This window comes from Lotus japonicus, chromosome 2 (genome assembly GCF_012489685.1).
Source record: "Lotus japonicus ecotype B-129 chromosome 2, LjGifu_v1.2".
Lineage (NCBI taxonomy): Eukaryota > Viridiplantae > Streptophyta > Magnoliopsida > Fabales > Fabaceae > Lotus > Lotus japonicus.
The window spans coordinates 7,108,386-7,131,014 of NC_080042.1; the positions used below are offsets into that span (position 1 = coordinate 7,108,386).

At 43.2% G+C, this 22,629-nt stretch overlaps 1 protein-coding gene across 1 annotated transcript; it reads right to left on the minus strand.

The window, feature by feature from the left end:
• Positions 1-584: 584 nt before the first annotated feature.
• On the minus strand, positions 585-21,456 carry LOC130735985 (uncharacterized). The gene is made up of 4 exons (XM_057587850.1): positions 21,317-21,456; positions 20,822-21,160; positions 19,931-20,574; positions 585-922 (listed from the first exon to the last, which is right to left on the minus strand). The coding sequence occupies exons 1-4, from the start codon at positions 21,454-21,456 to the stop codon at positions 585-587; spliced, it is 1,461 nt and encodes a 486-aa protein (XP_057443833.1).
• Between the last annotated feature and the right edge of the window lie 1,173 nt (positions 21,457-22,629).

Consider the following 22,629-nt stretch of genomic DNA (forward strand, 5'->3'; position numbering starts at 1 on the left):
GGATGCTCAATTTGTTCTAAAATGGAACTCATTTTTTATTTTTAATTTTTACAAGTAATTTGCATGTTTCCTAAGCTGTTTCGGGTATTCTTTCAGTTGGTCTTCTTCATATATAGAGGCATAATGCCTTCAATTCATTTATCATATATGTTTTTTTTATAAGCAAAGAAATTATATTAAGAGAAGTACAAGGGGGTTACTTCAACCCAATACAAAAGAGAAAGAAACAGGAAAAAGCAAAGAACTTAGAACAAAAGAAAACCATGGAAAAGTAGCACAAGGTCCATGAACAACTGAAAAACCCCACCCACTCAATGGAAGAAAGACTTAAGAAAGAAGCCTACCCTTGGGAAAACCTAATAAGGAAAAAAAGTACTAATTTCTTAAATCAAAGAGAGCCTTCCAAAGAGCTAAAGACCTAACCCATACTAATAAGGACCAAGATCAACTCTACTTCACCAATCCCCCTAGCCAGAATTATACCCCTCAAATGTCTCCAAAGCTGCCCCTTATATTGCAAAAGAAGTCAACAAGAAATCCAGCCAACATGAGCCAAACGTATACCTTCTAGTAGCCAATCAAAATTACACCAGCATGGCATCATAAGAATAGCAATTATATGACAGAGAATTCACCATCATCCTTACATAAGAGAAGGCCAAATACATCACTGGATTAGAAACCCATTCGAACAGTGATTGATTAAAGCCGGGGCACCTCGCTGAAAGCCATTTCCAAGATCGAACTTGGACCAAATTTAGCAGCAAATCAACATCAACATGTCCTCTGAATATAGCATTGTTCCTGCAGCACCACAGAGACCAAACACACGCACCCCAAATAACTTTCAACAAATCATTCCGATTGCCACATAAATCAGGGAGAGCAAATTGTAAGAAGTGCCTCCTGCAATCTCCTGCACCTGCAGATGCAATACCAAGCCATCTGTTACAAGCATTCCACAATAACGAAGAGATACGGCATGTGAAGAACAAGTGATTCAAAGATTCTTCTTCCTCAGAGAAAAAACAGCACAGAACATCCTGGTCTGCCTGCAAAATATTCCTTCTCCTAAGATTAGTTTTTGTCTGAATTCGATCATGGAACATTCTCCAAATAAATGCACAAGTGTTTGAAGGAATTGCACATTTCCAGATCATTTTGAAGATAGGATCCCGCTCCCTTGTTGGTGGTCCCTGAATTAAGTCATAGGCTGTACGTACTGAGTATACCCCATCCTTTTCCGCCACCCATGTCCAAGAGTCCTTCTTCCCTTTCACAATGCCTGCACTGTCCAATAACTGTCTTAGCTCGTGTAAGGCCCAAGTTTTTAAGCTTTGGCTAAGTGAATAAAATATAAGAGTTTATTTGATTAAAATAAATTTATGAAGGAAAAGGTTCAGGAAAAGTCCAAGCATTGTATCAAAAACCGATAAGAGTTATAGCACGACTAACATTCGCCTAATCCTAGGTCAAAGGCTTTAGTGAATAGTTAATTTACACATTAGGACACGATGGAAACTAATTCCAAAAATCTTCAGAGAAATGTTAGAACTTCTCTTTTTCGTCTATAAACAAGTGTTTCGATGCGAAAGCTTGGAATGTACGAACGCCAAATTCCAATTCTCGGAAGGTTGCCGAAACGGAATCCCTGATAGTTCAAGAAACCTGAAATCAACGGACGATGAAGACTTTTTCCATTCGAAACTTCAAATGAAGATTCCACCCGCGTGTGCCTATTTCTCTCGTTATTTCTAATCTTTCTTCAGAAGGAAGTTTTCTCTTCCGATGATCACTGCAAAAAGTAGTTTTTCGGGATAAACCGACTCACACCGACTTTGGATCGTTTGGTTTAATTCCAAGAATCCTGTTTTGAGTTCTAGAATTCTGTCGCCAGAACCTATCTTAGAATTCGCAGAGGAACGCGCAGGAAAAATCGGAATCGCGAAAAAATCATTTTTCCGCATTTTCCAAAACCTATAAATAGCTTGAAAATTAGATTTTTTGCAAAAACCCACCCATTCAAACCCCCAAACCCGCGGCCAGCAAGAGGAGAAAGGGAGGAGGTGATTTTCGCCGATCTTTGCCCGTTTGCTTCGCCGATCGTTGCTAATCGAAGACCTTGAGGTAGGTAAACTATATCTCTCTTCTGATCGTCATTTCTGTCGACTTCTTCTATGTCTTTCTGTGCTCAAAGTTTTGAGCTTTTTGGAAAATTGTCCAAATAGCTTGATTTCTCTGTCTAAACATCTTCCCTACGTGCCCAAGAGCACTTCTGTCGGATTAGTTTTTCCGTAATGTCGCCGAAATTCCGCCGAAATCAATTTTTGCATCAAATACCCATTTTTAAGCAAAGTCGCAACCTTTAAGCTGAAAACTATCGACTTGGCTTAGTGCTAGTAGGATTAGTCGTCATAAACGTCGTTGTTGACGTCCCCATCCAATTTGTTTTTCAAAAATCCAGTTTTGAAATTCTGAGCTGAAAATAATGACCAAACTACCCCTATATCAGTTTTCGATCCGAAAATTTTTCCGAGCTTAGAACCGTCTTAGTTACGGCTAATGTTAACCTAGGAACCAAGTTTGATCGAAGAAAAATCGACCCTCCCAATTAAGGAAAGTGGCCGAGAGCTATACCAAGGGGGGGAGGAAATCTGACTTTTTCGAAAACTTGTCTTAACGCGTTAGATTGTCGTACCACGGAGTTTGTAATGTACCGTGTAACCCAAGGACTTATTGTTTGCTGAGTTTCTGACTCATTGGGTTGATTTCTGTGATTTTTGCTTAAGGTTCTTTTGAGGAGTTTCCTGGAGATCAAGGAGAGGAGCGTGAAGGAACTTGTGAGGAGGAAGCTGGAAGACCCACCGGTGAGGGCTACTCTCTGAATTACTAGATAATGCTTTAGGTGTCGACGAATTCGACTTGATTTATGTGTTATGCACTTACTTGCTAAATGCCTGAAATGTTTTCTGAGGTTTCGGCCGATCTTGTTGAGTACTTGATGCCATGATATTGTGTGCTAAATGATTCACATGTTATGTGCTAAATGGTTAATCTAGGATGTGTTGGAATATGCTGTTTATGTTTATTGACTGAGCTGATTTATCTATGTTATTCCACTTATATCTGTGATTCTGAGGAGTGAGGATTACGGGCAGGTCATGCCGAATTTTTATGAGATTTTTGAGAGAGATTGATAGGACGAACGGAGTTCGGGCCTTGTTATGTTTTAATGGATCGAGACCTTCTCAGAAATTATTTGGGATTATGGGATCCCTGAAACTCGTAGGAAACGTTATAAGACTAAAAGAAACCTATTTTCTCAAGGAAAATTCATAAGACATTAATTAATCTCTAAAACCCTTGAACAATGATAACAACCTTAGATAAGAGCTTAGAGCTTGAATATTAGTTTTGAAGATATGAGAAGTGTCGTCGAGTCCAAGTTTCGAGGAAACTTACAAGTTTCTGAGTATGTTGATACTCTTTTTGCTCGATGAGCAGGTTGTTGTTTGGCTATCTAAAGTTTAGCCGGAGACTATAAGTTTCCAAGTACATTCGTACTCTTTCGCTCGATGAGCAGTTTATTGATTGGTTATCTAAAGTTTAGCCGGGAACCATGAGTTCCAAAGTACATTCTTTCTTCTCTTGATTAATTCATTTTGTCGCAGAATCGACATTTACCTTAGGGTATTCTTTTAGAGACATTAAGTTATTTAGAACACGTGGCGACGTGTCGAGTGAGGTCGGAGACGTTGTTTGGCTAATCACTTGCATTCATGCACTCATTTTGAGGTTAATACACGGCGTGATACCGGACCTCGGTGGATTCCAAAATGGTCATAAGACCCGGATTTCCATATTTAGGACACTACGGTGGTCCTTAGTAGCAGACGGAATGGCAGACCTACGGGTTCACTGCTGATCTAACTACTTTTGTGTGGTGTAAGAGACACGCGAGCAGGGAGGTACCCACCGTGGCCGGTGTTAGGGCCGTCTCGTTGATGTCCATCCTTCTTCCGGAATGCATCTTGTTAACCAGCATTGCATTTCATGCAACATACATTCTGACTTAGTTGCTGAGTGTGATTGATACTTGTTTATCCTATTTGAGGCATGATAATTGTTATTATGATCTTTTATATTCATTGTGATACATGCAACCCTAGGATATTATCCCTAAACTTCTAAGCCTGAGAGGCTAATAATCATTATCCTATATATCTGGTTTTATTATTTATATAATTCTTTGGAGTTGACCCTCGCGTCTTCTGTGTGTGTTTTGGCAGACTACGCCATTGTCAGATGAGTATGACGGATTGGTTTACGATGGTCAGCCCTTCGGGGGGGGACCAGATTCGAGATGCTTGACCAGGACGACCCAGGTGCATGGGTGGTCGACCCCGTAGGCCACCGTGCGACCTACACCGGCCGGATCATGGAGGACCGTGTGGACCGTTTCGGATGCTTGACGGAGGGGGTATTGAGGAGACATATATTGAGCTTCAACTTGCCGCCCGGCGTGCATTGTGGACCCGGCTTGGGAGGACCACCACCACTACCATCATCTTCGGATGATGAGGACCCCTCTGAGGAGGTGCCAGTGGGTGGGACTTCGACGGAGTCCAGTTCGTTTACTGCTGTTGTCATCGAGGATCATGGTTCGGGCCCCGAGCCCGAGAGACCAGTGCAGGAGCGCGTCAGGGTGGATAGAGAGGGTAGGATTGTGTATGTCGACTTAGTTGTCCTGGATGCAGATTCAGACGACGACCGCGCTAGCGTGTAGGATCGAGTGCTAGTGTGGGCTCCTCGAGTTGGGATTAGTGTAGGAGTAGTGTCGTAGCTCTGACCGTCATGTTTTCAGATTCGGGACAGGGTAGTTTCCTACCGGTAGCTTTTTGTGTGGTTTTCCTATGGAGATCACAGAGAGCTGGTTGGATTTAGGAGGTCTTTTCTTAGGCCGCTGGGCAAACTTGTTCTCAGTTTTTTGAGGTATAGTGTTGCGGACACAGTATTTTACCTTGGACTGTACAAATTGCCTTCGGGCGTTACTTTCTTACTGTCACCCGTCACTGGATGTTACTCGTGACGTGGTTGGTATTAGCGGGGCATGTATATATAGTTGTACATTAGTGTAACACCCCGATTTCGGTGGCGTCACTTTAGTAACCAAAAGTAAACTTAATGCGGAAATACGTGAATATTTTTTTTTTTATAATAACTAAGACAAGACTGAATTAAATAAAACCCAAATGCGAAAAGCAATAAAACTATTATACAATATATTTACAACCCCCGCTGTAAGTACCCAACCTCGTCACGAGTGACCTCCAGTGACGGAAAGTAGTAGAAAAGAACGCCCGTAGGCAAAAGGTATAATCCAAAAGAAAGGTCAGGTGTCTGCAACACTGTCCCTCAAAATAAGAATAAGTCAGCCCAGATGGCCTAAAACAAGACCTCTTAAGTCCAACCAACTCTCTGTGATTCCCGTAAAGGAACCACACAAAAAGCTATAGGTGGGAAACTACCCTGTCCCCAAAGAAAACAAATGATGTTCAGAGCTAAGACTCTACTCCTACACTAATCCCATCTCGAGGAGCTCACACCAGCACTAAAACCTACATGCTAGCATGATCGTCGTCCGAATTCGAAATCCAGAACGACCTAGTCTATGTACACCATCCGTCCTCCGCTCGCTATCGCGATGCGCTCCTGTTCCAGCATCCCAACTCTAGTTTCCCCCGAAGGGTGAACCGTCGTGAACCAGTCCGCCAAAGACATCTGACAAAGGGCGTTTGTCCGCCAAAGCACACACAGAAGACGCGAGGGTCAACTCCAAAGAATTACATAAATAATAGCACCAATAGATATAGATAAGAGAATAGCCGCTTAGGCTTATAGCTAGGGATAACATCCTAGGGTTGCATATTCCATAATGAACTTAACAGCAATAATAACAATTAACATGTTCCAAATAGGATTAACAAATAACAATCACACTCGACAACTAAATCAGTATGCATGAATGCAGGATGATTAGTCAAACAACGTCTCCGACTCTCACTCGACACGTCGCCACGTGTTCTAGGTAAATTAAAGTCTCTAAAAGCTTACCCTAAGGTAAAGTCGATTCTGCGACAAAAGACACTTCTTCACATCAACATAGTAACTCCTGATGATCTCCGGATCATCCGACTCATCTCAATCCGATGGTCACAACTACTCCACAAGCAAAGAGTATCACATACTCGGAAACTACCGGTTTCCCGGACTTGTCCCCAGGATAGCCCAACAATTAGGCATGTCAAGTCGATCCAACCCCTTGGGTTGAACATACGGACTCGCACACGCAACTCCCACAATTAGGCATGTCGAGTCGATCCAACCCCTTGGGTTGAACATACGGACTCGCACACGCAACAAATGACAACGCCAAGTCGGTTCACTCAAAAGAGTCGAACATACGGACATTGCGCGTGTCCAATGACTATCGCCGAATCGATCCAATCCATCGGATTGAACATACGGATCCGCGCGAGTCGAAAGGTTATCGCTGAATCGATCCAATCCCTCGGATTGAACATACGGATTCACGCGAGGTAAAATGGCAATCGCTGAATCGATCCAATCCCTCTGATTGAACATACGGACTCACGCGTGCCTGAGTGACTACCGCCGAATCGATCCAAACCATCGGATTGAATATACGGATTCGCGCGTGTCAACAATTATTGCCGAATCGGCCCAACCCGTCGGGTTTGGACATACGGATTCGCGCCGCAAAGTCGAAGATACACCCAACAACATAGCTGCTCCAACAGCACAACCACAATAGCTGCTCCAACAGCACAACAACAAACGCTGCTCCAACAGCACCACAACATCTACATACTCGAAGCCCCTCATCTTTCTCAATACTGGGATCCGACGACACTTCTCGTTTTCCAAAACTATGATTTGCATCCAAAGCTTCCTTCCGAGATTATTACCATTACTTAAAGATTTAGAGGTTGTTTAATGTCTTATGAGTTTTCTTTACAAAATAATTATCCTTTTAGTCTTATCGCGAATCCTATAAGTTCTCGGGATCTCCTAATCCCCAAATGACTCCAGAGAATGTCTCGATCCATACAACACCACAACAAGGCCCGAATCTCATTCGTCCTTTCAAGCTTTCTCAAAACTCTCAAAATAAAATCGGCATGACCTGCCCGCTTTTCTCACCGTTCAGAAACTCAGATTATAGTGCAAAAGCAGAATTAACTCATCATAATCAATCAACATGTCATATGTCAATATCTTAAGCAATAACCACATAGCACCTAGCATATAAGGCATGCACCACACATCCTAAATTACCCAATTAGCACTTAGCATGTCATTCACTCATCAAAAACATTCAGTAGATGCATCATCTACATTGTCAGCCGAAGCCTCAGAAAACATTTTCCAATCACACACAATTCCAGTGCATAAACAGTAAACAATGTCGAAACATCGACCCTAAGCATTAACTAGAGATTCAGTGAGCAGCCCTCACCTGTAGATTCTCCAGGACGATCTCCTAACACTTGTTCACAATCAAAGGCTTGCTCCTCTGGGAATTCCTCAAAATCACCTTTAGAGCAAAACCACAGAAATACTATTAGAATCTATCGAAAACTAAGCTATCGATACTTACTAAGGTTACTCGAAGTAATCTATACTCTAAGGTACGATAATCTAGCGCGAAAAGACAAGTTTTCGGAAAAGGAAATTTTCCCCTTCCTCCCCTATAGGGCTCGGCCACTTTTTACAATTGTGGGGCTCGATTTTTCTTCGATCAAACTTGGTTCCTATGCTTTCATTAGCCGTAACTAAGGGTATTCTGAACTCGGAAAAATTATCGGATCAAAAACTGTCGCAGGGGTATTTTGGTCATGATTTTTAACTTAGAAATTTCAAAACTGAAATCCCAAAAACAAAATTTTGCAGGGACGTTACTAACGACGTTTATGACAACTAATCCTACTAACACTAAGCTAAGGCGATAGTTTTTAGCCTAAAGGTTGAAGCTTTACTCCAAAAACTCCAAAAATGGGTATTTTAGGTTCAAATTGATTCCGGCGGAATTCCGGCGACATAACGGAAAATCTAACCCGGCAGAAGTGATCTTGGGCGCATAGGGAAAAGGTTTAGAATCAGAAATGAAAGATTCAGGATAGTTTTGCAAAAACCCATAAACTATCCGCTCAGAAAACTCTACAGAAAAGCTATGGAAAAAGCGATCAGAGGTAAGGATTAGCGACTATACCTCGAAGCCTTGAAGCAGCAACTGATTGATCGACGATCAAGCAAACGATGAAGAAAATCTTCTCCTCCTTCTTCCTCTTTGTGGCCGCGGGTTTGGGTGGGGAAATGGGTAGTTTTTTTTTGGTTTTTTTCTTCCTTTCTTTGCTATATATAGAAGGTGGAAATTCGCGGGAAAATGAAAGTTTCGCGAATCTGATTTTTCCGGCGTCATTCTCCATGAATTAATAGATATGTTTTGGCGAAAGAATTCCAAAACTAAAATGAGGTCTCTTTGTATTTTTGGCAACTAAAGCATAGTCGGTATAAAACTATTTTACCCGATAAGTTGCTTTTTGCATCGGATGTCGGAATGGAAAACTTCCTTCTGAAGAAAGATTGAAATCATCAAGAGAAATGGGTGTACGCGTGTGGAATATTCATTTGAAGCTCTGAATAGAAAAAGTCTTCATTGTCGAGAATTCTAGGGTTTTGAAATACCAGGGATTCGGTTTCGGCAAACTTCCGATGATTGGAATCGGACGTTCGTAGATCCTAGAGTTTCGCCTCGAAACGATTGTGATATATGGAAAAAGAGAAGTTCTAACATTTCTCTGAAGATTTTTGGAATTAACTTCCGTCGTGCCTAAAAGTGAAAATTAGCTATATACTAGGGTTTCTGACCTAGGTTTAAGCGTAAAATGATCGTGCTATAACTTTTATCGATCATAATGCAATCCTTGAACTTTTCCTGAACTTTCTCCTTCATAAATATATTTCATTTAATAAACTTTCGTTCAGGTTTCCCTTCACATTACATCAACCCTAATCGTGAATAGGAAGTTTATTCACTTAGCATAAGCTTAAAAACTTGGGCCTTACAATTAGTTTCTTTTATCTTTTGTTGAGGTGTTTATTATTTTTGTCTTTAGTTATATTGTCGAAAAAAAAATAATTCACGTTTTTCCGCTTAAGTATTTCTTTTGGTTACTAAAGTGACGTCACCGAAATCGGGGTTTTACATCTCGGGGGGGACCAGATTCGAGATGCTTGACCAGGACGACCCAGGTGCATGGGTGGTCGACCCCGTAGGCCACCGTGGGACCTACACCGGCCGGATCATGGAGGACCGTGTGGACCGTTTCGGACGCTTGACAGAGGGGGTATTGAGGAGACATATATTGAGCTTCAACTTGCCGCCCGGCGTGCATTGTGGACCCGGCTTGGGAGGACCACCACCACCACCATCATCTTCGGATGATGAGGACCCCTCTGAGGAGGTGCCAGTGGGTGGGACTTCGACGGAGTCCAGTTCGTTTACTGCTGCTGTCATCGAGGATCGTGGTTCGGGCCCCGAGCCCGGGGCCCGAGAGACCAGTGCAGGAGCGCGTCAGGGTGGATAGAGAGGGTAGGATTGTGTATGTCGACCTAGTTGTCCTGGATGCAGATTCGGACGACGACCGCGCTAGCGTGTAGGATCGAGTGCTAGTGTGGGCTCCTCGAGTTGGGATTAGTGTAGGAGTAGTGTCGTAGCTCTGACCGTCATGTTTTCAGATTCGGGACAGGGTAGTTTCCTACCGGTAGCTTTTTGTGTGGTTTTCCTATGGAGATCACAGAGAGCTAGTTGGATTTAGGAGGTCTTTTCTTAGGCCGCTGGGCCAACTTGTTCTCAGTTTTTGAGGTATAGTGTTGCGGACACAGTATTTTACCTTGGACTGTACATATTGCCTTCGGGCGTTACTTTTTTTCTGTCACCCGTCACTGGAGGTTACTCGTGACGTGGTTGGTATTAGCGTGGCATGTATATATAGTTGTACATTAGTTTCTTTTATCTTTTGTTGAGGTGTTTATTATTTTTGTCTTTAGTTATATTGTCGAAAAAAAAAATAATTCACGTTTTTCCGCTTAAGTATTTCTTTTGGTTACTAAAGTGACGCCACCGAAATCGGGGTGTTACATTGTGGTATCAGAGCTTAGTCGGGTCTTTCGGGAGTCTTTGGAAAATAGGTCTTCTGTGCTAGGTTGTGTGACTCTGCAAAGAGTGAAAATTGATTGTCTGCCAAGCGATTTTTCGCTTAGAATTGAATGAAGTTATTGCTTAATCATATTGTATAGTTATATTAGATGCTATCTTATGATGAGTACTAACTGTTTGTTTGACTTAGCAGAACATGGTGAACGCTAACCAATTAGCTGAGATGATGGTCACTATGGCCCAAGCTGTGACTGCACAGGCAAACGATAATGCTATGAGGCGTGCTGCTGAGGAGGCACGTGATCAGCATCAACGCCAGAGGGAAGTGATACTGGACCAGAACAAAGGCCTGAATGACTTCAGGAGACAGGATCCACCTAAGTTTTCGGGGGGTACTGACCCGGACAAAGCGGATCTCTGGATCCAGGAGATTGAGAAGATCTTTGGTGTATTACAGACTGCTGTGGGAGCCAAGGTGGGGATGGCAACCTTTCTACTGTTGGGTGATGCTGAGTACTGGTGGAGGGGCACCAGAGGAATGATGGAAGCAAACAATTTGGAGGTGAACTGGGCTTCGTTTCGTGCTGCTTTTCTGGAGAAGTATTTTCCAGATAGTGCTCGTGACGAGCGTGAGGCACAGTTTCTGACTCTTCGTCAGGGTAGCATGTCCATTCCGGAATATGCTGCTAGGCTGGAATCTTTAGCCAAGCACTTTCGATTCTTCCGCAATGGGGTTGATGAACCCTACATGTGCAAACGCTTTGTGAATGGGTTGAGGCCCGATATTGAAGACTCGGTGAAACCGTTGGGGATCACTCGCTTCCAGACTTTGGTTGAGAAAGCCACGGAGGTGGAGATAATGAAGAATAAGAGACTGAACCGTGTTGGAACAGGAGGGCCGATGAGGTCGGGCTCTCAAAATTTTCAAGGCAGAGGGAAATTTCAGAGCAGGAGGCCGTATCAACGTCCTGCTGGTAGAGGATTTGCTCCAGGATCTTATAGACCCATGGTGGGTACTGTTGGTGGTTCCGGAGGTCAGACTGTGAACAGAGAGATGACCTGTTACAGATGCGGACAGCCTGGGCACTATGCCAATGCTTGTACTGACATGAGGCCTAAATGCTTTAACTGTAACAAGTTGGGGCATACTGCCGGTCAATGTAGAGCACCCAAGACAGAACCAGCTGTCAACACTGCTCGTGGGAAGCGTCTTGCTGCTAAGGCAAGAGTCTACACCATGGATGGTGAAGAAGCTGAAGGAGTTGATGGTCTGATCAGGGGAGACTGCGAGATTGACGGTAATCTCCTAACTGTACTTTTCGATTCCGGAGCAACGCACTCTTTTATCTCTAGGGAATGTGCTACTAGATTAAAACTTTCTATTACTGCTTTGAGCTTCAATCTTATAGTTACCACACCTGCCAAAACTCTGCTTGCTAATACTACATGCATGTATTGTCCAGTAACCTATAGAGATCGAGTTTACCATGCTAACCTAGTGTGCCTAACCCTCAAGAACCTAGATGTTATCCTAGGGATAGACTGGTTGTCCCACTATCATTGTCTTTTGGACTGCAACCGAAAGAGAGTGGTATTTCCTGACTCGGATCTTTCCGAGTATCTATCCGCCAATCACATTAGCGTTTCTCTGAATGAAGGATCTCAAGAGTATTCCGTTTTGCTAAGCTTGGAAAGTAAAGGGAACCCGGAAGTAAATAGTATTCCAGTTGTGAGAGACTTCACGGATGTTTTTCCTGGCGATGTGCCAGGATTGCCGCCTGTGCGCGACATTGAGTTTGCTATTGACATCGTACCGGGAATAGGACCGATTTCGATTGCACCATATCGGATGGCACCTGCAGAATTAGTGGAGTTGAAGTCTCAACTAGAGGATCTTTTGTCGAAGGGATTCATCCGACCAAGCGTTTCACCTTGGGGAGCGCCTGTCTTATTGGTGAAGAAGAAGGATGGGAAATCTAGATTGTGTGTCGACTACCGAAAACTGAACAAAGTAACCGTCAAGAATAGGTATCCGTTACCTAGAATCGATGATTTGATGGATCAGCTGCGGGGAGCTGCGATATTCTCAAAGATAGACCTGAAGTCGGGCTATCATCAGATCAGGGTAAAGACTGAGGATATCCAAAAGACGGCATTCAGAACTCGTTATGGACACTATGAGTATCTAGTGATGCCATTTGGGGTGACAAACGCACCTGCCATTTTCATGGATTACATGAACAGGACCTTCCATCCGTTCTTAGATCGATTCGTCGTGGTGTTTATCGACGACATTCTGATCTACTCAAAGAATGCTGAGGATCATGAAGGGCACTTGCGTCAAGTTTTACAAGTGTTGAGAGAGACAAAGTTGTACGCCAACCCTTCTAAGTGCGAATTTTGGCTCGAAGAGGTAAAATTCTTTGGCCATGTGATCTCTAAAGAGGGTATAGTTGTGGACCCAGCAAAGGTAGAGACTGTGTTTGGCGGGATACTATCGTCGCTTTATCAAGAATTTCGCTAAGATTGTTGGACCCTTGACTCAACTTACGAGAAAGGATCAACCTTTTGCATGGACCGAAGCGTGTGAGACTAGCTTTCAGACGATGAAGGAACGTTTGACAACGTCACCTGTACTCGTCTTACCGCAACCCGAGGAACCGTATGAAGTGTATTGTGATGCTTCGCATCAAGGTTTGGGATGTGTGCTGATGCAGCATCGGAAAGTGGTGGCTTATGCTTCACGACAACTGAAGACTCATGAGAAGAACTATCCAACTCATGACTTAGAACTCGCTGCCATTGTATTTTCGTTGAAAATCTGGAGACATCACTTATATGGATGCAATTTCACCATATTCAGTGATCACAAGAGCTTAAAGTACTTGTTCGACCAGAAGGAGTTGAACATGAGACAACGACGCTGGATGGAATTTCTCAAGGATTACGATTTTACCTTACAATACCATCCTGGAAAGGCAAATGTCGTTGCTGATGCATTGAGCAGGAAGATTGATATCTCATCAATGATGGTTAAGGAGCTGCAACTGCTGGAACAATTTCGAGATTTGAGCTTAGATGTGAGAGTATCCGAGGGAGAACTGAAGTTCGGAATGATCAGGATCACAAATGGATTGATGGAAGAAATTCGAGACCAACAGTTACAGGATGAATTTCTACTCGGGAAAAGGAATTTGGTAATTCAGGGTAAGGACCCGGAATTCAAGGTAGGAAGTGACAATATCCTACGGTGTAAGGATAGAGTTTGCGTACCTAACAACCCTGACTTAAGGAGGTTGATTATGGACGAAGGTCACAAAAGCAAGTTGAGCATTCACCCGGGGATGAAAAAGATGTATCAGGACTTGAAGGTGAATTTTTGGTGGCCAGGAATGAAGAGACAAGTAGCGGAGTATGTAGCTGCATGTTTAACCTGTCAGAAGGCGAAGGTGGAACATCAGAAATCTTCAGGTATGCTACAGAGCTTGGATGTACCTCAATGGAAATGGGATAGCATATCGATGGATTTTGTCGTGGCGTTGCCAAGAACTCAGAAAGGATATGATTCGATTTGGGTAATCGTGGACCGATTGTCTAAGTCGGCTCATTTCATACCTGTGAGAACTACGTACAACGTGGAGAAGCTATCAGAGATATATATAGCCGAGATTGTGCGACTCCATGGAGTGTCAACAAGCATTGTTTCCGATAGAGACCCGAAGTTTACTTCACATTTGTGGGGAGCTCTTCATGAGGCTTTGGGAACGAGATTGAGATTAAGTTCTGCTTATCATCCACAAACTGATGGACAGACTGAGAGAACTATCCAATCATTGGAGGATTTGTTACGAGCTTGCGTGTTAGACAACAAGGGCAGTTGGGATACCCTATTGCCATTGATTGAGTTCACGTATAACAACAGTTTTCATGCGACCATAGGTATGGCACCGTATGAGGCTTTGTATGGCCGCAAGTGTAGAACACCTTTATGTTGGTATCAAGATGGAGAGAATTTGTTAGTAGGACCAGAACTTCTCCAACAGACGACTGAGAAGATCAAACAGATCAGAGAGAAGATGAAGACTTCTCAGAGTAGACAGAAGAGTTATGCAGATCAAAGGCGCAGAACCCTAGAATTCGAAGAAGGAGACCGTGTGTTTCTGCGAGTTACCCAGACTACAGGAGTTGGTCGAGCAATCAAGTCAAGAAAGCTTACGCCAAAGTTCATTGGACCTTATCAGATTACTCGTCGTGTAGGACCGGTAGCTTACCAGATCGCACTACCGCCTTTTCTATCAAACATTCACGATGTATTTCATGTGTCACAACTGAGGAAGTATATTGCTGATCCGACACATGTCATCGAGCTGGATGACATTGAGTTGAAGGATGACCTGTCTTTCGAGACACCGCCAATTAGCATTGGTGACACAAGGATAAAGCAGTTGAGAGGAAAAGAGATCGAGTTAGTGAAGGTCATTTGGAACAAAGACATCGGTGATGCGACATGGGAGCTGAAGGACAAGATCAAGGAACACTATCCAGAACTTTTTACTGCACTTTAAGTTTCGAGGTCGAAACTTCCTTTTTGGAGGGTAGTAATGTAAGGCCCAAGTTTTTAAGCTTTGGATAAGTGAATAAAATTTAAGAGTTTATTTGATTAAAATAAATTTATGAAGGAAAAGGTTCAGGAAAAGTCCAAGCATTGTATCAAAAACCGATAAGAGTTATAGCACGACTAACATTCGCCTAATCCTAGGTCAAAGGCTTTAGTGAATAGTTAATTTACACATTAGGACACGATGGAAACTAATTCCAAAAATCTTCAGAGAAATGTTAGAACTTCTCTTTTTCGTCTATAAACAAGTGTTTCGATGCGAAAGCTTGGAATGTACGAACGCCAAATTCCAATTCTCGGAAGGTTGCCGAAACGGAATCCCTGATAGTTCAAGAAACCTGAAATCAACGGACGATGAAGACTTTTTCCATTCGAAACTTCAAATGAAGATTCCACCCGGGTTCGCCTATTTCTCTCGTTATTTCTAATCTTTCTTCAGAAGGAAGTTTTCTCTTCCGATGATCACTGCAAAAAGTAGTTTTTCGGGATAAACCGACTCACACCGACTTTGGATCGTTTGGTTTAATTCCAAGAATCCTGTTTTGAGTTCTAGAATTCTGTCGCCAGAACCTATCTTAGAATTCGCAGAGGAACGCGCAGGAAAAATCGGAATCGCGAAAAAATCATTTTTCCGCATTTTCCAAAACCTATAAATAGCTTGAAAATTAGATTTTTTGCAAAAACCCACCCATTCAAACCCCCAAACCCGCGGCCAGCAAGAGGAGAAAGGGAGGAGGTGATTTTCGCCGATCTTTGCCCGTTTGCTTCGCCGATCGTTGCTAATCGAAGACCTTGAGGTAGGTAAACTATATCTCTCTTCTGATCGTCATTTCTGTCGACTTCTTCTATGTCTTTCTGTGCTCAAAGTTTTGAGCTTTTTGGAAAATTGTCCAAATAGCTTGATTTCTCTGTCTAAACATCTTCCCTACGTGCCCAAGAGCACTTCTGTCGGATTAGTTTTTCCGTAATGTCGCCGAAATTCCGCCGGAATCAATTTTTGCATCAAATACCCATTTTTAAGCAAAGTCGCAACCTTTAAGCTGAAAACTATCGACTTGGCTTAGTGCTAGTAGGATTAGTCGTCATAAACGTCGTTGTTGACGTCCCCATCCAATTTGTTTTTCAAAAATCCAGTTTTGAAATTCTGAGCTGAAAATAATGACCAAACTACCCCTATATCAGTTTTCGATCCGAAAATTTTTCCGAGCTTAGAACCGTCTTAGTTACGGCTAATGTTAACCTAGGAACCAAGTTTGATCGAAGAAAAATCGACCCTCCCAATTAAGGAAAGTGGCCGAGAGCTATACCAAGGGGGGGAGAAAATCCGACTTTTTCGAAAACTTGTCTTAACGCGTTAGATTGTCGTACCACGGAGTTTGTAATGTACCGTGTAACCCAAGGACTTATTGTTTGCTGAGTTTTTGACTCATTGGGTTGATTTCTGTGATTTTTGCTTAAGGTTCTTTTGAGGAGTTTCCTGGAGATCAAGGAGAGGAGCGTGAAGGAACTTGTGAGGAGGAAGCTGGAAGACCCACCGGTGAGGGCTACTCTCTGAATTACTAGATAATGCTTTAGGTGTCGACGAATTCGACTTGATTTATGTGTTATGCACTTACTTGCTAAATGCCTGAAATGTTTTCTGAGGTTTCGGCCGATCTTGTTGAGTACTTGATGCCATGATATTGTGTGCTAAATGATTCACATGTTATGTGCTAAATGGTTAATCTAGGATGTGTTGGAATATGCTGTTTATGTTTATTGACTGAGCTGATTTATCTATGTTATTCCACTTATATCTGTGATTCTGAGGAGTGAGGATTACGGGCAGGTCATGCCGAATTTTTATGAGATTTTTGAGAGAGATTGATAGGACGAACGGAGTTCGGGCCTTGTTATGTTTTAATGGATCGAGACCTGCTCAGAAATTATTTGGGATTATGGGATCCCTGAAACTCGTAGGAAACGTTATAAGACTAAAAGAAACCTATTTTGTCAAGGAAAATTCATAAGACATTAATTAATCTCTAAAACCCTTGAACAATGATAACAACCTTAGATAAGAGCTTAGAGCTTGAATATTAGTTTTGAAGATATGAGAAGTGTCGTCGAGTCCAAGTTTCGAGGAAACTTACAAGTTTCTGAGTGTGTTGATACTCTTTTTGCTCGATGAGCAGGTTATTGTTTGGCTATCTAAAGTTTAGCCGGAGACTATAAGTTTCCAAGTACATTCGTACTCTTTCGCTCGATGAGCAGTTTATTGATTGGCTATCTAAAGTTTAGCCGGGAACCATGAGTTCCAAAGTACATTCTTTCTTCTCTTGATTAATTCATTTTGTCGCAGAATCGACATTTACCTTAGGGTATTCTTTTAGAGACATTAAGTTATTTAGAACACGTGGCGACGTGTCGAGTGAGGTCGGAGACGTTGTTTGGCTAATCACTTGCATTCATGCACTCATTTTGAGGTTAATACACGGCGTGATACCGGACCTCGGTGGATTCCAAAATAGTCATAAGACCCGGATTTCCATATTTAGGACACTACGGTGGTCCTTAGTAGCAGACGGAATGGCAGACCTACGGGTTCACTGCTGATCTGACTACTTTTGTGTGGTGTAAGAGACACGCGAGCAGGGAGGTACCCACCGTGGCTGGTGTTAGGGCCGTCTCGTTGATGTCCATCCTTCTTCCGGAATGCATCTTGTTAACCAGCATTGCATTTCATGCAACATACATTCTGACTTAGTTGCTGAGTGTGATTGGTACTTGTTTATCCTATTTGAGGCATGATAATTGTTATTATGATCTTTTATATTCATTGTGATACATGCAACCCAAGGATGTTATCCCTAAACTTCTAAGCTTGAGAGGCTAATAATCATTATCCTATATATCTGGTTTTATTATTTATATAATTCTTTGGAGTTGACCCTCGCGTCTTCTGTGTGTGTTTGGGCGGACTACGCCATTGTCAGATGAGTATGGCGGATTGGTTTATGATGGTCAGCCCTTCGGGGTGGACCAGATTCGAGATGCTTGACTAGGACGACCCAGGTGCATGGGTGGTCGACCCTGTAGGCCACCGTGCGACCTACACCGGCCGGATCATGGAGGACCGTGTGGACTGTTTCGGACGCTTGACGGAGGGGGTATTGAGGAGACATATATTGAAGTTCAACTTGCCGCCCGGCGTGCATTGTGGACCCGGCTTGGGAGGACCACCACCACCACCATCATCTTCGGATGATGAGGACCCCTCTGAGGAGGTGCAGTGGGTGGGACTTCGACGGAGTCCAGTTCGTTTACTGCTGCTGTCATCGAGGATCATGGTTCGGGCCCCGAGCCCGAGAGACCAGTGCAGGAGCGCGTCAGGGTGGATAGAGAGGGTAGGATTGTGTATGTCGACTTAGTTGTCCTGGATGCAGATTCGGACGACGACCGCGCTAGCGTGTAGGATCGAGTGCTAGTGTGGGCTCCTCGAGTTGGGATTAGTGTAGGAGTAGTGTCGTAGCTCTGACCGTCATGTTTTCAGATTCGGGACAGGGTAGTTTCCTACCGGTAGCTTTTTGTGTGGTTTTCCTATGGAGATCACAGAGAGCTGGTTGGATTTAGGAGGTCTTTTCTTAGGCCGCTGGGCCAACTTGTTCTCAGTTTTTGAGGTATAGTGTTGCGGACACAGTATTTTACCTTGGACTGTACATATTGCCTTCGGGCGTTACTTTCTTTCTGTCACCCGTCACTGGATGTTACTCGTGACGTGGTTGGTATTAGCGGGGCATGTATATATAGTTGTACATTAGTTTCTTTTATCTTTTGTTGAGGTGTTTATTATTTTTGTCTTTAGTTATATTGTCGAAAAAAAAAATAATTCACGTTTTTCCGCTTAAGTATTTCTTTGGGTTACTAAAGTGACGCCACCGAAATCGGGGTGTTACATTTCGGGGGGGACCAGATTCGAGATGCTTGACCAGGACGACCCAGGTGCATGGGTGGTCGACCCCGTAGGCCACCGTGCGACCTACACCGGCCGGATCATGGAGGACCGTGTGGACCGTTTCGGACGCTTGACAGAGGGGGTATTGAGGAGACATATATTGAGCTTCAACTTGCCGCCCGGCGTGCATTGTGGACCCGGCTTGGGAGGACCACCACCACCACCATCATCTTCAGATGATGAGGACCCCTCTGAGGAGGTGCCAGTGGGTGGGACTTCGACGGAGTCCAGTTCGTTTACTGCTGCTGTCATCGAGGATCGTGGTTCGGGCCCCGAGCCCGGGGCCCGAGAGACCAGTGCAGGAGCGCGTCAGGGTGGATAGAGAGGGTAGGATTGTGTATGTCGACTTAGTTGTCCTGGATGCAGATTCGGACGACGACCGCGCTAGCGTGTAGGATCGAGTGCTAGTGTTGGCTCCTCGAGTTGGGATTAGTGTAGGAGTAGTGTCGTAGCTCTGACCGTCATGTTTTCAGATTCGGGACAGGGTAGTTTCCTACCGGTAGCTTTTTGTGTGGTTTTCCTATGGAGATCACAGAGAGCTGGTTGGATTTAGGAGGTCTTTTCTTAGGCCGCTGGGCCAACTTGTTCTCAGTTTTTGAGGTATAGTGTTGCGGACACAGTATTTTACCTTGGACTGTACATATTGCCTTCGGGCGTTACTTTCTTTCTGTCACCCGTCACTGGAGGTTACTCGTGACGTGGTTGGTATTAGCGGGGCATGTATATATAGTTGTACATTAGTTTCTTTTATCTTTTGTTGAGGTGTTTATTATTTTTGTCTTTAGTTATATTGTCGAAAAAAAAAATAATTCACGTTTTTCCGCATAAGTATTTCTTTTGGTTACTAAAGTGACGCCACCGAAATCGGGGTGTTACAGCTCGCCTTCCAAATTTACCTTACGACAGCTTAGTGCTCTCCTCCATTTGAAACTCCAAATCTTTGAGGTACCACACCAACCTCCCATTTCATTTATGAAACAGTTCTTCTGAACCTAAAGATGATAAAGCTTCTTGAAGCTGGTCTTAAGGGGCTCACTACCTAACCATGAATCTTTCCAGAATTTAGTACACTCACCTTCCCCAATCCGTCGCTGCATTCCATCTCTAAACCAATTCCCCCCCAATTCGTCAAAGCAAACAGAAAATAAGTCTTTCCACCATACTGAATCTTTGGTCCTTACATCCAATTCTCCTTGTGTAGTTCTGTCTCCATATTTAGCCCAGATTATTCTACTGCACAGTCCTGATTTATCATTCAACAGTTTCCACCGCCACTTACCCAATAATGCTCTATTAAAAGTATCCCAATTTTTAATCCCCAATCCACCATCAAGCTTAGATATGCAGATATCCTCCCATTTAATCCAAGAAATTTTACGTGAATCATCATCAACGCCTCCCCATAGAAACCTTCTCATGAGCCTAGTTGCCTCCTTGACAACTCCTTTAGGAATCCGAAAAAAGGACAAGAAAAATAGAGGTAGAGCTGAAAGGATACTTTGAACAAGACAGATCCTGCCCCCAAATGACAATGTTTTCTGTTTCCATGCCGAGAACCTGTTTTTGATTTTGCGAATTACAGGTTGCCACAGAGCACATCTTCTCGGATTGCCACCAATAGGGATTCCTAAGTATGTGAAAGGCAAAGTCATGGTCTTACAATTCAACATAGATGCATAAAGTAAGGCCTGATTCTCCCCAACTTCAACCCCCATGCAACTGCTTTTTGAAAAATTAATTTTCAAAAAACCAGATACAAGTTCATAGCATCGGAGGATGCATTTTAGAGTCAATACATTTTCGGCAGAAGCCTCCCCAATAACCAAGGTGTCGTCCGCAAATAGAAGCATGGCCACTTCGATCTCATCCTCTTTGCCCAACTTATACCCCTTAAATCTACCCAACGCCAATGCACTCCTCTTCAGACCACTTAAACCTTCTGCAACAATTAAAAATAAAAAGGGACCTATCGGGTCGCCTTGCCTCACCCCCTTTTCCCATAGCAAACTCAGTAGTAGGACTTCCATTTACCATAACGGAGACAGAAGCAGATGATATACAATTCATGATCCAATTAATCCACTTTTCACAAAAGTTCATTCTGAACATCATGTACCTCAAAAAGCTCCAATCCACCGTATCGTAAGCCTTTTCGAAATCAGCTTTGAACACCAAAGTCCCCTTTTTCCTCAACTTCGCATCATGGATTATTTCATTTGCTACTACAACCCCATCAAGCATACTGCGACCCCCAAGAAAGTTTGATTGATTTTCGTCAATCAAACTAACCAATACTCCTTTCAACCTGTTTGCTAGAATTTTCGAAATAATCTTATATAAACTTCCAATGAGTGAAATAGGCCGAAATTCATTTAGGTTGAGAGGGTTGTCCACCTTGGGGATGAGTGTAATAAATGACGCATTACAACCCCGCAGCCACACACCAAATTAAAAGAAATACGTAACTGCTTTCAAAATGTCATCTTTCAACAATTCCCAAAATTCCTTAATAAATCGAAAGTTATAACCGTCGGGACCTGGACTTTTATCAGCGCCACATTCCCAAACTGCAGATTTAATTTCCTCCAAATCCACTGCCATGCATAGCAAGCGGTTATCCTCATCTGAAACAGATTTGAATTCGATTCCATCTAACCGCGGCCTTGAAACAATCTGATTTCTAAACTTATTCCACTGCCAATGCCGCTCTCTTCTATCACCTGCTAGTGGGTTTCAGGTGTTGTCGTCGTGACTCTCCATGTTGGTCTGGTGTGGGTGTGCCTTTGGGATCCTCTCACTGTTGCTCCTCCTCTCCTCTTCACTAGTGCCGCTTGTCGCTATGATCGGGATTTTCGGCCAAGGTTTGGGGTCGCCCCGTTGATGCGGAGCAATTAGAGCTACAATATCTCCAATAGTTGGAGCACCCGAAGAAACCCCGCTGATTGACTTCAGTTTTACGTTTATTTATTTTAATTTCATATCTTAGGGCTATTTTGATTTTATTAATTTCAAATCTCAGGGCTATTTAGGATTTTAGGATTTACTATTTAATTAGGATTTGAGATTTACTATTTAATTAGGATTTACTATTTAAATTTAGGGTTTACTATTTAATTAGAATTTACTATTTAAACAGTTGTTGTTTTCTTTTATGAGAGAGTTTGAAGTTTTAGAATTTTTGGAATTAATAGAGAAGTTTTCTCTTTGTCTGTCAACCTTCGGTATTTTCCGGTATTCTCCGTGAAAATCGACGAATCTTGGCCTTTGAATTCTCGGTATACTGCGGGTATCAACGAGAGTTTGAATTTATCCTTCTACCCCCCCACGCATGCTGCATCACCCGTTCTTGCTGCAGGGGTTTGGGGTTTTTGGTCAGGGTGCTTGTGTTGGTGGATGGGTGTGTTTGGGCGGTGTTGTGCCTGATGGTGCTTCAGCCAGACTTTGTTTGGATCGAGCTTGGCAGTGTGTTATTGTGTCAGCAAGGTTGGGGTGGTTATGAAGGCAGAGGTTCTTCTCTGTTTTCCCCTTTTTGTAGGCCGCGACGATAGCCCTTCAGAAAGCGGGGTTCTTTCTAGGTTTTTTGGGCATCCCTGAGCTTTCTCTCCTTTTAATTTATTGGTGTTGGAGATCTCGCTGAGGCTACAGTCACCTTTCGGCCTCGACGCATTCTCTCCTTCCTTCTGGTGTTGATGGTTTCTTCCCTAAGGATGCCGGGCCTGGAGGTGGACAAGAGACAGTGCTGACAATCGATGTCTCTGCTTTGCTCGACTAGTC

Coding starts and splice junctions, on each gene's coding strand:
- LOC130735985 (XM_057587850.1), bottom strand. CDS start 21,456: ATGGCAGTGGATTTGGAGGAAATTAAATCTGCAGTTTGGGAATGTGGC. Junction 20,575..20,821: donor GAGGCAAGGCGACCCGATAG/GTCCCTTTTTAT, acceptor TTCAAAAAGCAG/TTGCATGGGGGTTGAAGTTG. Junction 923..19,930: donor GCAGCGACGGATTGGGGAAG/GTGAGTGTACTA, acceptor TTGCATCTGCAG/GTGCAGGAGATTGCAGGAGG.